Here is a 14785-nt window from a genome sequence, read left to right as displayed (position 1 = left end):
TTCATTAATTCTCATTTGAATTTGAATAAAAAGGGGCAGATATGTCCGAAATAAAAAGATACTACTAAAATTAATCTAGATACTGCTCTATGGCTACCTAATTGGTTGGAAAGAAAATGTAAACAATTTCGTTATTTAAAATTAATACATATGTATGTACATACATATGTTTATAAAATTATAATATTATTGAGGTTTCACAAAATATTAATTTGGAAAATTTATTCTATTTGCAAAAATTATTTTTTATCATTGCTAATAATGACATCCGATTAACGTACATATGTATGTATGTATCATGCCTAACTGGTAGGCACATCTTAAAAATCTACATTTTGGAATCATTTGTCTTGGTATTGTTCATTGCTGAGTCACAAGAACGGAAAACAAGCTGACCTGGGCAGGAACTTATTTTTTCTGCGAAATAAGACGTGTTCACATCTCCTGGGCTAATGGTCGTATAAGGTTTAAGTACCTGTACATATTTTTCCTCGGAATAGGGTGTGCTCACTTCCCTTGGGCTAATACAAGTATAACTTTCGGCACATTTCACTGACCTAGGCAAACAAATCATTTCTACTATTAAGATAATTCTTTCGCCGACCTCGTACAAAATAATTCAGAGAAATACAGGTTACAAAGGCCAATACACATCATAGCTAAATATAAGTGCATATGTATGTACATATTTATGTGTATATGTACATGCATACATATTTATTTTAATCTTTGTTCTTGTTTGTTGCCTTCTTCATAGAATATATACATATATGTACATGTATTTATGTACATACATGTATATAGCGAGCAAGTATAGTGACAGCCGAAATGGTGTTAATCAACCGAATCGAACCGGCACTTACACAGAAACAATGCGAGCATCTACATTTGAATAAAGAAACGCTCTTAAAGTTGTGATAAGCTCGTCACCGCCACTTACTATAAAAGGAATCCGGATTGCAGTAGAACGCTCAGTATAAAACTGCTGTCCGTGCCGTACACAAGGTGTCGAAATGTTCTCTTCCAAGGTGATTGTTGTTCTGGGCTTGGCCCTAACCATTGTCGCAGCCAACGTGAGTAAATAAATAACTAAAAACTGATTGAAATAATAATAAACGGGAAATCGTTTAAGCACGCAGGTTCCCGGTGCTCCACGCGTACTCACTGGAGATGATTTGAAAGACGCTGAGAACACTTTGAATAGCTCTCTGCAGAAATTGGCGAGTGGTGATGGTCCCAATTACCAGTAGGTATTCTTTGCGTACCGCAGGTTTTCAATTCACTAATTTCTAATATTCATCTACTTCAGATTGGGTAAAATTATTTCGGCCACTCGCCAAGTTGTGTCTGGTAGCCTCTATAAATATGAAGTCGAGCTTGTGGACGGTAACAAGGCCACAAAGAAGTGCAATGTCAGCATTTGGTCTCAGCCCTGGTTGGATAACGGCATTGAGGTTTCCTTTGAATGTCCCGGCGAGGATAAGGTGGTAAAGAAGCACAGCGCTTGAGCGTCTTGCTGAAAGTTCTAATCAAAAACGAGCTAAAATGATCAAATAAAATGTGATTTGTTGACTTATGACGCCAGAACTTTTGTTGTTCCAGTTTAAATTTAACAAGTCGTTGGACCAATTATCACTATTAGTGCGTCAGCAAATACAATTGTTTATACAACTTAAAGCCAACAAGATGTTTTATAACCAAACTGTGGGAATGAAATTTAAAGCCAGGAGCAAATTAAAGGTCTGTTGATGATTTATTAGTTTTGTTAAATGATCTGATATTTGTATGGGTATATTTGTCTTTTTCTATGCAAATTAGTCTTTCATGTTTAATACTTTTACTCGTCGGATCAGAACACTATATCTCACAGTTGCCATATTATATCTGCCGGTTTTGAAATGATTTTAAATTTTAATTTCTGATTTGAAAACTTTCTCAGCCCAATGTTGTATTTTTGGTTGTTGTATTTTACGAAGTAGTATACTTGAAAAGATAGGTTCAAATGGGTTTGTGCCAAAGACTTTTTGTTTATACTTGTAATGACTGTTTTGTATTGTTATCAAATGATGTATTAAGAAGTTTGTTCACCAATTACGTTGCAAATTTAAACAGAGGGGTATATACATATGTAACAGTAGCTATGCTCGCAGACTTTGGTGATAAATCAGAGTATTTTAATTAGTAATTGCTACACAGTCTTTCCTGTAGACTCTACAGTGTATTAACGAAAGCACCAGCATATTGTGAGAGCAAACTACAGTGATATTTATTGGCTGCACCGATCGCAGTCTGATTTAAACAAATTTGTTAGTTACAAGTACTATCAGCTCTAAGTTTCTCATACATATGTATGTATGTATTTATTTATTTATTCATAGTTAACGAAGAACTGGTAACTGCAAGAAAAAGAACAATATTAATATAAAATAATAATAAGAAGAAAAGAAAATTATAATTATACAGAAGAATACAATAAATCTCTATATATATAAAACAGTTTGTCCTGACTGACTGACTGACTGACTGACTGATTGGCAATCAACGCACAGCCCAAACGGTAAGAGCTAGGAAGCTGAAATTTGGACACAAGATCCCTCTTATAGTGAAAGTGAGCACTAAGAAGCGGTTTTGGAAAATTCGAACGCCAAAGGGGGGAAAACGGGCTCCAACGTTTGTATGAAAAATCTACAATTTTCATCCAATTAACTTCAAACTTAGTTTGTATACTCTCAAAAAGAATACAAGAAAAACTGTATACTGTATGGTTTTTCACCATTTTTTCTGGGGCATGAAAAAAGGGGGGTTTTCCGTGGAAAAATTGAAACACAATCAACACCCCACAGCCCAAACGGTAAAAGCTAGGAAATTTGGGCTCAAGTATCCTATCATGGTGTAGATGCGCACTAAGAAGGGATTTTGGAAAATTCGAGCTCCAAAGGGGGGAAAAGTAGCTCCAAAGTTTGTTTGAAAATTCTGCATTTTTGAATCGATCAACTTTAAATTTAGGTTTTATAATCTATAAAAGAATACAAACAAAACTGCATACTCGGTTTTTCAAAATTTGTGTTGGAGCTTGAATTATTGGGGTTTTAATATTTATTCATTTTTTCAAATGAAAAGTTTGTGTTATAAATTTTGTCAGATCGATTTCAAATTTGGGTAATATAATCTACGTAACTAAAATTACAACTTTGCATTTAACGATTTTTAAAATATGCATTTTACAAATGCAGGTAGAACAAACAATACAAAATATCAAACAGTTGGGGACAACTAAGTATGCATACACACACACACACATATACATACATACAAGCAGCTGTTCGTGTAGTTGCGTGTAAACGGTTGAAGTAGCCAAAGCAAAATGTGAGACACTAATGTGTGAATGTTCATTTGTACACATGTATGTACATACATACATACATATGTATGTACAAAAGTACATTCGTCTTGCACTGACAGGGCAAGAAATGTTAATTAATTAAAAATTATTAACATTATAACATAAACATTTTTATGCTATTTTTTCTTTGTTTAGTACATTTGGCATAAGGAGTTTTTAGGACAACGGACTACAAGGGCGTACGCAGGTTGGGCAGGGGGGACATTTCTCCCCTTAGAAAGAATTTCGCATTATGAATTACGCCAGCACCATATGTATTACATACGTACATACGTCTGTATGTATAGCATGTACATATGTATGTATGTACATCAATAAGTATGTATGTACGTTCATATATTCCTATATACATAAATAGGTTTGTATGTACAAGTATGCAGTGGGCTATCGAACACTGTTGTTTAATTGTAAAAAATAGTTTTCTATGGTTTCAAATCAAAATTTTTAAAACAACAACAACAACTTCAAGTTATTGGCTCGCAAATCTTCTTTCGTTTTGATCATTTACGCCTGTTCATTACATACGCAAAATGCCAAAAGTTTACAGTTACAGTACACATACAAATAAATTTGTATGTATGTATGTGTACAGTGTACAATCGAATACAGTATTATAATCAATAACTCTCAAACGATGTTTTTCGATGTATTTGTATTCGACATGTATTACGATATATCAACACAAGTATCGATATTTTCGATATATCGCATTTAATTTTATTATTGGGGTTTTAATATTTATTCACTTTTTCAAATGAATAGTTTGTGTTATAAATTTTGTCCGATCGATTTCAAATTTGGGTAATGTAATCAACATAACTATATCAACAAATTGGCATTCAACGATTAAAATATAGCAATATGTTTTTTACTTGCCATATATCAAATATCAAATAGTTGGGAACAGTTCGTGTCTATGTGTGCCCATGCATACATACATATGTACAAGCATATGTATCTATGCCTGTATATGTATGAAGCATGTAAATACAAAACAACAACAACAACTTCAAGTTGTTGGCTCGCTCATCTTCTTTCGTTTTGACCATTTAATGTTAATTGCAAAGGCAAAACGCCAAAAGTTTACAGTTACCGTCGCTAAGCAACGACTGCGTATGCGATAGTAAAGCAGAAACCGAATAACGGAGCTACGCATATTCTGCTTCGCATTGCGGGCAGATGTATGTATGTATATGATTTGTTCTTATCGATCTCAATAAATAATTAGATTTTATTATTTAAATATTCTGCTTATTGCATTCAAACTTCGATATTTTGATGGTATCGGTGGCTTCAACTATCGAAAGTTTTACTCTAGCAAATTGAGATGAGAATTGTCAGTGCTTTTTGATCGTGGCTCATCGCTGCACGGCATTGACACGAGTGCATATTCATATTCCGAGTTTGTGCGTGACCGTATTGACTCAAATGTGAATTTAAAATTAGGATATACCCTTATAATTATTCCCCTTTTTTGCACATAGTCTATCTTAAAACGTTGCGTTATCTCTATATATAAAACAGTTTGTCCTGACTAATTGGTGATCAACGCACAGCCCAAACGGTAAAAGATGAAATTTGGACTCAAGTATCCTTTCATAGTATCCATCATAGTGTAGGAGCACACTAAGAAAGGCTTTTGGAAAATTCTAACTCCAAAGGGGGGAGGTTTAAAAAAATATTAGTTATAGTGGTCATGTTCGTTTAAAGAAATAGTTTGGCAAGAACAAAAATGTAACGGACTACTGAACAATTTTTTGTCAAGAACAGAAAATGTTCATTTAAATACCTTAAATGCCTTCCTACTGGTAACTTATAAGGTGAAAACATATGGGTAGGTTATGCACACACAAAATAAATACAATTGGAAACATTATATTGAGCCGGGTTAAGACGGGCAATACCTGCTAGTAGTATAATAGTATAACTTAAAACAAAATTTAACAAGTCAAACAATTAGTAGAGTAAGATAGGGTTAGAGACTTTCAGAATCAAGTTGCAAGTATATTAATGATGAAATAGTCATAATGGAGTGTTCGAAGGATATGTTGTGTGAAAAATGATTGTAATTAGAACACAACACACGAAAGGGTTCATGTGAAGCAAAGTTGGATCTACAAATAGGCAATCGAAGGGTACGAAATGCACGAGTAAATCTTAACGGAACTGCCAAGTCTACGAGGCTAAGAAGGAAAGGAGAGTCAATATCAGCAAAAAGTAGTTTGTGAAGGAGGGTGACTCCTGAACAAATTTGACGGTGATGTAGGTCTATTAGTTTTAATCTGGATCTATAAGGAGGCAAGCGGCTGCGCGGGACCCAATTTAGACTCCGAAGAGCACACAGTAAGAATTGTTTTTCGACATATTGTGGGCGCCATGCGCCAGATAGGGCCAAGATAGGGCGAAACAAGGATATGTACAATGATTTCGTAGTGTACGGAACGTCAAACTCGTTCGACAAACTTTTTCTAAAAGCTGGAAGTCCCCTGACAATAACTGAAATATGGCTGTAAAATTATAATTTATTATCAAAAAGTACACCGAGATCGTTAACTGTGGTTATTCGACTTAAAGTAGAATTCCCAAGAGTATAGGAAACAAAAAGGGGCAGCAGAGCGGTGGAAGGTGATAGAGTTGCATTTCGAAAGGTTAAGCGACAGAACATCACAAATGCAATTCATTTAGGTCAGCTTGAAGATTCAGATGGGATAATAGATCAGAGTAAGACATGAACATTTTTACGTCGTCGTGTATCATTGCACATGTCCATTATTCAGGATGTCTTGGAAATGATGCCACAATATTCTCTGCCTATGCCACGAACGAAAGAGTGAGCGCGCAATAAATGTACGTGCTCTGTCGCTCTCACTGTTTTTGGCTTATTATTTATGTGCTGTCAACAAAATGCCATTCGCGGCTCCAAATTTGAAGGACAACGTCTGACAAATTAACTTTGATTGCGGCTTTTTCTTATCTTGCGTAAATTAAATCATTTTACATAATTCCTGCATCAAATTCCAATATTTTAGAATTAGCACCGCGGAAAAGCAGTCTGGGTACACTTATCAGTTTATTGAACTGAACTGTACAAAGTGTGGCAACACTCAATGTAGGCATTCTGCTCACGTTATAGCTTATATTATAACATACATACTTGTATGTATGTGTGTACAAATGCAAAAGCGTACGCAGCTTTTACCAAAGGGGGGCGCCAAAAAATTAAAATTTTGATTAAATAGTGCACGATGCATTTAAAAAATAATTTATGCATATGATCCATTAAAAAACTTCAACAAAACCAACTCAGTTTCATTTTAAGGCGAAATAGTAAGTCATAATAATGAACGTGTGGTCGACATTATATGGCAAAATTTTTTGTAGGGGGCCAACAGCTCCCCCTTCCTCCCTGCCTAGGCCCTTGGATGTATGCATGTTCTACCTACCTAAACCTTGGGGCACACAGCATCCATACAGTGGCTCACAGCTTATTTTATTTAGTACATATTCTCGCCTTTGGAGGTCTGTAGCAACAAAACGATTATGACTTAAACGAATGTACTTATGTATGTTGTATGGGGCGAACAAACATCATGACCTACATATACACATACATATGTACTTAAATCAAGCCATGATCGTGGCAAAATATCCTCTTGATTTTAAGTTTTCTTTTGATTTACTTCCGCAATCAGATTGATTGTAGGGTTCGCATAGCCTTACAATCTGTGGCAATCCACAATCTATGTGGTTTTTTGTTTTCAAATTAGAAGCATTTTAACCCTATTTATTCAAAAGAGAGCAATTCCATCGCTGCAGAATTATTATTTGGGTAGAGATAACGAGCTCTTGGCGCTTGTGATTATTTTGTAAAGGTGGTACATGACCTCATGGTGACCTAAAAATATTTATAGTCATCCTCTTTAGCAGGGGGGATTATCCATTTAAAAGGCGTTTTCAATAGACCCTTTCGCCTACATATAGTATGTAAAAGTGAGTTGACTAAACACCAGCCAGGGAGAAGAGTTCATATTTGTTTTCATACAAAAATAAACAAAAAATCATTTGAAACCGAAAGAGTTTTATAACAGCTACATAACGTTACATGCTGTCTGTGCTTGCCTAAAATAGCCATGGTACAAAGGTTCACGCTATCTACAACTGAGGGGGCAAAGTGATTGAAAGAGACAGACTGGTATATGCTGCTAGCTGTTTGGATTCGTGTAAATAATGTACTACATAGTATGCACCTAAATTGTTACAAATTTACATACCAAAAACAATATTTTCTTACACTTTTAATTGAAGGACACATAAACATTAACTTAAATCTTTTTTCTCAACTGAGAATAAGGTATACAAGAGTCGGGAATCCCCGATTCTAGCATTACTTATTAAAAGACTCGATTTTAATTAAAAACATCCGGTCGATCACCTTATCACATTCGATTTTGATTGCGTACATAGCACCGGATGACTATAAATATCGAGTAACTCTGGCTTTGTCTCAGTTCGTTTCATAGTTTATTTCAGTTGAAAGTACGCTTTAACGAAAATGTTTGTGGCAAAGCTCTTGCTCGTTTGCTCGGCCACTTTTTTGGTGGCAAATGCTTTACCACAAGGATTTGGAGCACTTGGAGCACCATCACAGCTTAGCGGCAGCAGCCTGCAGGCAGCGGAAGAGACGCTGCGTTCATCCTTGACGAAATTGGCATCTGGCGATGGTCCTAGCTACAGGTGAGTTATAAAAATTACGTTGAAGTGTGTGATGCTAACATCCAAGCTTTTAGGCTTTCGAAGATATTGTCTGCAAGCTACCAAGTCGTTTCCGGTTCCCTGAATAAGTATCGCGCTGAGTTGGTTGACGGCAATGGATCAACTAAGGTTTGCGATATTGATATTTGGTCCCAGTCTTGGCTACCGAATGGCATACAAGTGACATTCAGATGTGCCGGCGAGCCAGAACTGGTGAAGAACCATAACGCGTAATCTTTCTACCACTGTTTGTCTGTATAACAAACGTAAAAAGAACAAGAATTAAATATACCAGAGTCGATCGGTCACAACTCTTAAATACCTTGTGCCTATTCCCACAAACAAGTGTAAACATTTTTTGAAATTTCATCTCAAGATTAAATTAATTAAATTAACAAAATAAAAACAAGAAAGGAATGCTAAAGTCGAGCAGGCTCAACTCTTAAATACCCTGTACCACCCCACACAAAAGAAATTACATTCATTTAATTAATTAATTAAGTTAATTAAATTAATTTAATTAATTAACTAAATTAAATATAAACAAGAGAGAACGCTACAGTCGAGCAAGCCCGACAGTGTAATACCCTGTACCCATGTAAACTTCCGTCACTGAGTTATATGCGCCCATAGCAGCAGCAAAAAGAGGAAGAAGAAGAGCGAACTTGGGGGGATTGTACTGTAGAGAATTTGTTTCGCTAATAACTTTTCTTAGAATTGACCGAATTGAATAAAATTGTATACAACAGTAGACAATTATATATAAATTATGTGTGCAAAGTTAGGTTTAGGTAGCATTTGAAATGTAGACGCTATTGACGAAAATCTGTAGCGGGGGGAGGGGGGGAAAATCCAAAAAAATAAAATAAACTCGTCCTTACTCGGACTTAGGAGAATCTGGATGCCAACTTTGGTTATTCTAGCTTTTATAGTTTCTGAGATCCTCGCGTTCATCCAGACGGACGGACAGACGGACAGACGGACGGACAGACGGACAGACGGACGGACATGTCTAGATCGATTTCTCTCGTCATGCTGATCAAGAATATATATACTTTATGGGGTCGGAGATGCTTCCTTCTGTATGTTACATACTTTGCACTAACCTAATATACCCTTTTTACCCTACGGGTACAGGGTATAATATTCCATACATGCATACATACATTTACATTTACATGTTGGTGTACTTGTACATATGTATGGGCCTGGTTATATGGCTATAACTTTCTGATCAACCTATCATAATGAAACTTGGTACACGGATATATAATCACTAACTGGATGTGTCTACCAAATTTTAGTTCAAAATTCCAAGAATTACGGGAGCTATAGAAAATCTTAAATAGGGGGTTTTTGGTTTTTGTAGCTCTTATACTTTCTGAGTTCCTTACGTTCATACAGACAGACAGACGGACAGACAGACGGACATGGCTATATCGACTCGGCTTGTCATGCTGATCAAGAATATATACTTTGTGTTCCATGTACACTCGCACAAAACTAATATACCCTTGTACCCTTTGGGTACAGGGTATAACAAATATAAAACTCGTACATAGAGTAATATTATTACTTACATACATATGTACGAGTGTGTGTGTGTATACAAGTATATGTACAGTACATGTGTTGAGATAACATTTACGACTATAACTTCCATTGCAATTTAGGTATCACGATTAAATTCAACTTAAGGACACAAAGTACTAAATGGATTTAATTGCCAAAAGTAATAAAACAATTGCAAGAACGAGAGTCATTTAAAAAGCCGTATAAACTCAAATCCAATACGCCGAAAATCAAACTAATAAGGTCGCCTAAATAGTATATTCTGGAATGAGTGAGGTCACTCTAATAAAAAACAAGAGAAAACGCTACAGTCGAGCAAGTCCGACACTGAAATACCCTGTACCCAGACAAACTTTCGTCACTGAGTTAAATGCGCCCCTAGCAGAAGCAAAACGAAGAAGAAGAAGAGCGTACTTGGTGCTGCAGCTTGTGGGCGTAGTACCGGAGTGAAATTGTTTCGCTATTAACTTTTCTTAGAATTGACCGATTTGGATGAAATTTGAATCAAAAGTAGACTAATTAATTATGTGTGCAAAATTAGGTTTATGTAGTTTTGAAAATGTGGACAGTATTGGCGAATTTCTGTAGCGGAGAGAGGAGAAGGAAAATAAAAATAAAATAATATAAACTCGTATAGCCTAGGGACAAGGAGCGTCTACATACCGAGTTTGGTTAATGTGCGCTCAGCCGTTTGCGAAATCCAGGTGTTCATCCAGACGGACAGACGGACGGACATGTCTAGATCGATTCGTCTCACCATGGTGATTAAGAATATATATGCTGTATGGAGTCGGAGATGCTTCCTTCTGCATGTTACATACTTTGCACAAACCTAATATACTTTTTTTACCCTACGGCAACAGGGTATACAAATATAAAACAAACAAGCTGTGGCCTGATTTTCAAGCAATTTTTAATCTACAGCTGCAGTCAACTCAACAGTGGAAAAGTTTCTTCTTGTGCATCGATGATTATTACATTGTGCATCTGTTTAATGGGCCCAACGACTTCTCCCTGCCCCTCTGCGCGGCCCCCTGGTGCTTACTATGTACAAATATGTATGTACATCAGGTATAAAGCGGTATTCTATGTACATTGTTTGCCTTGTCCTGTACACACACACAGAAGGAGACCCCATAAAGTCCGACTGTCAGTCCGTCTGTCTGTATGAAGTATAAGAACTAGAAAATTAAAATCCAAATTTTGTACACAGGTGCTTTGTGAGTATACGTAGGTATAATCGATTTAATGTTTATTATTTGTTTATTTTTTAATTTCTATAAATATTGTACACATAGGTACAAAGTATATAAACATCGGGGGACCCGACTGTCGCTTTTCCACTTGTTTTAATAATCTACAATTAAGATCGGATAGAGTTTTGAGTTATTTTCTGAAAGAGATTGTAACAAATCAGGAATTAAAAGACGTTTTGTCTATCAACTTCACATTTGTTATTGTAAACGGATAAAAAAAAAATGCTTAATACCAATAACGACGTAAGACCCAATTAAATAAAGAGTCACATGAACTGGAGAGAGCACAATTATAAATTCTGAAAATTGTGATAAAGGACAACGAACTGCAAGGCAAAATAAATAATGTAGTGCTGAATTAGGTTTGGTACTAAGTCAAATAGAAATTCTTTTTATTTCTACAAAGTTTGCTTTAAATTTCTCATGCTTAGCCAACAACAACCGTTAGAGACTTTTCTCTGGTTAGTATTTCCATTGTTAACTCCTTAGCCGTTGGTTCGAACTCTCCGCACCACTCTAAACTGAAGATTGGAAATGCGAACATTCTTTCGTCTTACTCCAGTGGAACCACTTGAAGATGATGTCGTCGCAGCGCCTGGGGCTGTAGTTGTGGTTGTAGTTGCGGTTGTAAGTGTGGTTGTGGTTGCTTCCGTTGTTGTTGTTGTCGTGGTCGTACACTCCGGGTCATCGGGCAAGGCGGTACAGTCTACGCAGTCAGGGTCGGTGGCGTCTTCGTCGCAAGTAACAGCCTCACTTTTCGGCAAATTGGCAACGAGGTATATGGCCAAAAAGGAGCAGAACAAAATAGTGTTGATGGATCTCATTGCAGGGACTAAGCTTCAAAAGAATCGGATGGCTTACTGACTCAATGAAGCTAACGGGTTTCGTTTTATAGCGATTAGTTGGCCTAAAATTCTTAGGCAAGCAGTCCCCCAAAAACAAATCCGCAAATTTGCGCAGCTGTTTCAAAACGATACTTTCCCAAAATGTTCTATTGAACATGCGTATTAATTCAATGGCATTTGCCATCGATTGTTAACTTAGAATATGAGAAAGATAACTTTAATTTGAAGGCATTGGTAATAGAAATTGAATAATATATAATGTAAACAAATATACATATATACGTGCATGTACCATAGTGTTTGCACTTTTTTGTGTTTTTAGACAAAACAGGCAAAGGCAAGTAACATATTGTGGCCGTTTTTCAATGCTTTGTATACTCTGTACCTGAAAGGTACAATCGTATTTTAGGTTTGTGAAGAGTGAAAAATGTTACAGACAAAAGGAGGTGTGGTAGGCCCCACAAAGTAAATCGGCTTAGCCCAGTCCTGTGTTGATTAACATTCAGGAATACTTCTCGTACAGAAAATACACAGATCACAGAATTCCAAATGTTTCGGAAATGCTGTATTTTTGTGCTTCCTGCTATTTCTAATGTAGAGTTTAGTGTAGAGTATAACCAAGGGCGTACGCAGGGGGGGGGGGGGGGGGGGGAAGGTTAATCGCATCGTGCATTATTTAATCAATATTTTAATTTTTTCGCGGCCCCCATTTGTAAAAGCTGCGTACGCCCTTGAGTATGAGTGATACTCATACTCTGGCCAACACACATTTTGGTGCAGAAGATTTTAGATCTGATTGTAAGTATGTCTTGTGAGATGATTCAAAAGAACCAGTCCCATTTTTCTTATCACTTCGATTTTATAAGACGGGGATAAATTGTCTTTTGATGGATTTTCTTGGCTGAAATTGTCTTGAGCAATCACGCATAAGTACCCAGCAATAATCAGCCACCAGTCTCCCTTTGTGCTCATATTTTTTGAAGTTAAGAAGTATTTCCTCGACAAGCTCTATAAAGTTATTAGCCTTGTTTGTTCCAAGGAAGTTTTGCAAAACCTCTATAAAAGAAATCCATGCAAGTTGTTCTTTTTTATACAAAGAAGCTTCAAAATTGGTTGACCTTTTAATTAGTTTACGTATTTGAGGCCCACCTCCTTTTATTTTCCTGAAACAAATAAAACAAGACAGAACGCTTTAGTCGAGCAAGCCCGACAGTGAAATACCCTGTACCCAGACAAACTTTCCTCACTGAGTTAAATGCGGACCTAGCAGAAGCAAAGAGAAGAAGAAGAGCGAGCTTGATACTGCAGTTTGGGGGCGTAGTACTCGTGGGAAATTGTTCCGCTAATAACATTTCTTAGAATTAACCGATTTAGATGAAGTAAGAAAGTAGTTTATATTGATTGCGTGTGCAAAGCTTGGTTAATGCAGCTTTTGAAATGTGGACAGATTTGACAAAATTCTGAAGCAGGGAGGGGGGAGGATAAATCAAAAAAATATACTAGCAGCATTTATACACCAAGTTTGGTTAGTGTGCGCTTATTCGTTTCCAAAATCCGAGCGTTCATCCAGGCGGATGGACATGTCTAGATCACTTTCATTCGTCATTTTGATCAAGAATATATGCATCGATACCGATGGGGCAAAGATTGTATCTATTAGCCATACACTTTCTTTAAAATCGTCCTATCATAAAGCAACTTAGCACAAGCACATAATCAATAAATGGAGGTATTTTAAAATTCCAAGAATAACGAGAGTTATGGAAAATCAGTGAAATACACATTTTCTGCGCATTTACATAATGCATCGTGGACTAAAATGTAGTATCCCTATGTCTTAAAGCTTCCAGACATAAACGTACGGCTTTTTCGGAAATACCATATAGAGTGGAAAAAAGCAAACAAACTCGTATAGCGTACACACATAGGGCACCTGTGTACAAAATTTGGTGGCTCTATCTCTTATAGTCTCTTAGATCTAGGGGATCAAGATCAACATTGGGCATAGAATTAAAACTGAATATTCTAAGTTAACAATCGATGGCACATGCCGTCGAACTAATACGCATGTTCAATAGAACATTTTGGGAAAGTATCGTTTTGAAACAGCTGCGCAAATTTGCGGATTTGTTTTTGGGGGACTGCTTGCCTAAGAATTTTAGGCCAACTAATCGCTATAAAACGAAACCCGTTAGCTTCATTGAGTCAGTAAGCCATCCGATTCTTTTGAAGCTTAGTCCCTGCAATGAGATCCATCAACACTATTTTGTTCTGCTACAACCACAACTACAGCCCCAGGCGCTGCGACGACATCATCTTCAAGTGGTTCCACTGGAGTAAGACGAAAGAATGTTCGCATTTCCAATCTTCAGTTTAGAGTGGTGCGGAGAGTTCGAACCAACGGCTAAGGAGTTAACAATGGAAATACTAACCAGAGAAGAGTCTCTAACGGTTGTTGTTGGCTAAGCATGAGAAATTTAAAGCAAACTTTGTAGAAATAAAAATAATGTCTAATTGTACTTAAAGTTCCAAACTTGATTCAGCACTATGATATTATATTATTATGATATTTTGCCTTGCAGTTCGTTGTCCTTTATCACAATTTTCAGAATTGATCATTGTATAAGAACTCTCTCAAGGTAATGTACATGAAATGTACAAGAGTATATTAAGTTTGCGGGAGGTGAAAAATGTAACTGCATGAAAAGACGAGTCTTTCTATCCCTGTCTGCTTGTCTCCCCGCTCGTATGACACAGCAAATTTTGTACACAGATGCCCTATGTGTGTAGGCTTTACGAATTTGTTTTATTTTGTTGATACCGCCCCCTTTCACCCTAAAGGGGATTTTCGGAGACTATAAGAGCTATAGAGACCAATATTGCAGCTCAAGATGCAGAATAAATGTATTTCGGAATTAAACCTCCTTCCCCCTTTTCCCAAGCAATTAGTGATTTTC

General features: G+C 36.6%; 2 protein-coding genes across 2 annotated transcripts; both read left to right on the top strand.

Moving 5' to 3' along the window:
- The first annotated feature begins 951 nt into the window (after positions 1 to 951).
- On the top strand, positions 952 to 1677 carry LOC115625321 (sarcocystatin-A-like). Its single transcript, XM_030520342.1, has 3 exons — positions 952 to 1073; positions 1140 to 1246; positions 1310 to 1677. The coding sequence occupies exons 1-3, from the start codon at positions 1014 to 1016 to the stop codon at positions 1506 to 1508; spliced, it is 366 nt and encodes a 121-aa protein (XP_030376202.1). The 5' UTR covers positions 952 to 1013; the 3' UTR covers positions 1509 to 1677.
- Positions 1678 to 7949: 6272 nt separating this feature from the next.
- On the top strand, positions 7950 to 8389 carry LOC115625542 (sarcocystatin-A-like). The gene is made up of 2 exons (XM_030520619.1): positions 7950 to 8137; positions 8191 to 8389. The coding sequence occupies exons 1-2, from the start codon at positions 7956 to 7958 to the stop codon at positions 8387 to 8389; spliced, it is 381 nt and encodes a 126-aa protein (XP_030376479.1). The 5' UTR covers positions 7950 to 7955.
- Positions 8390 to 14785: the final 6396 nt, after the last annotated feature.

The sequence above is a fragment of the Scaptodrosophila lebanonensis genome, unplaced genomic scaffold (genome assembly GCF_003285725.1).
Source record: "Scaptodrosophila lebanonensis strain 11010-0011.00,11010-0021.00 unplaced genomic scaffold, SlebRS2 tig00000072-arrow-pilon, whole genome shotgun sequence".
NCBI lineage: Eukaryota > Metazoa > Arthropoda > Insecta > Diptera > Drosophilidae > Scaptodrosophila > Scaptodrosophila lebanonensis.
This window is presented reverse-complemented; position numbering and strand designations above follow the sequence as displayed.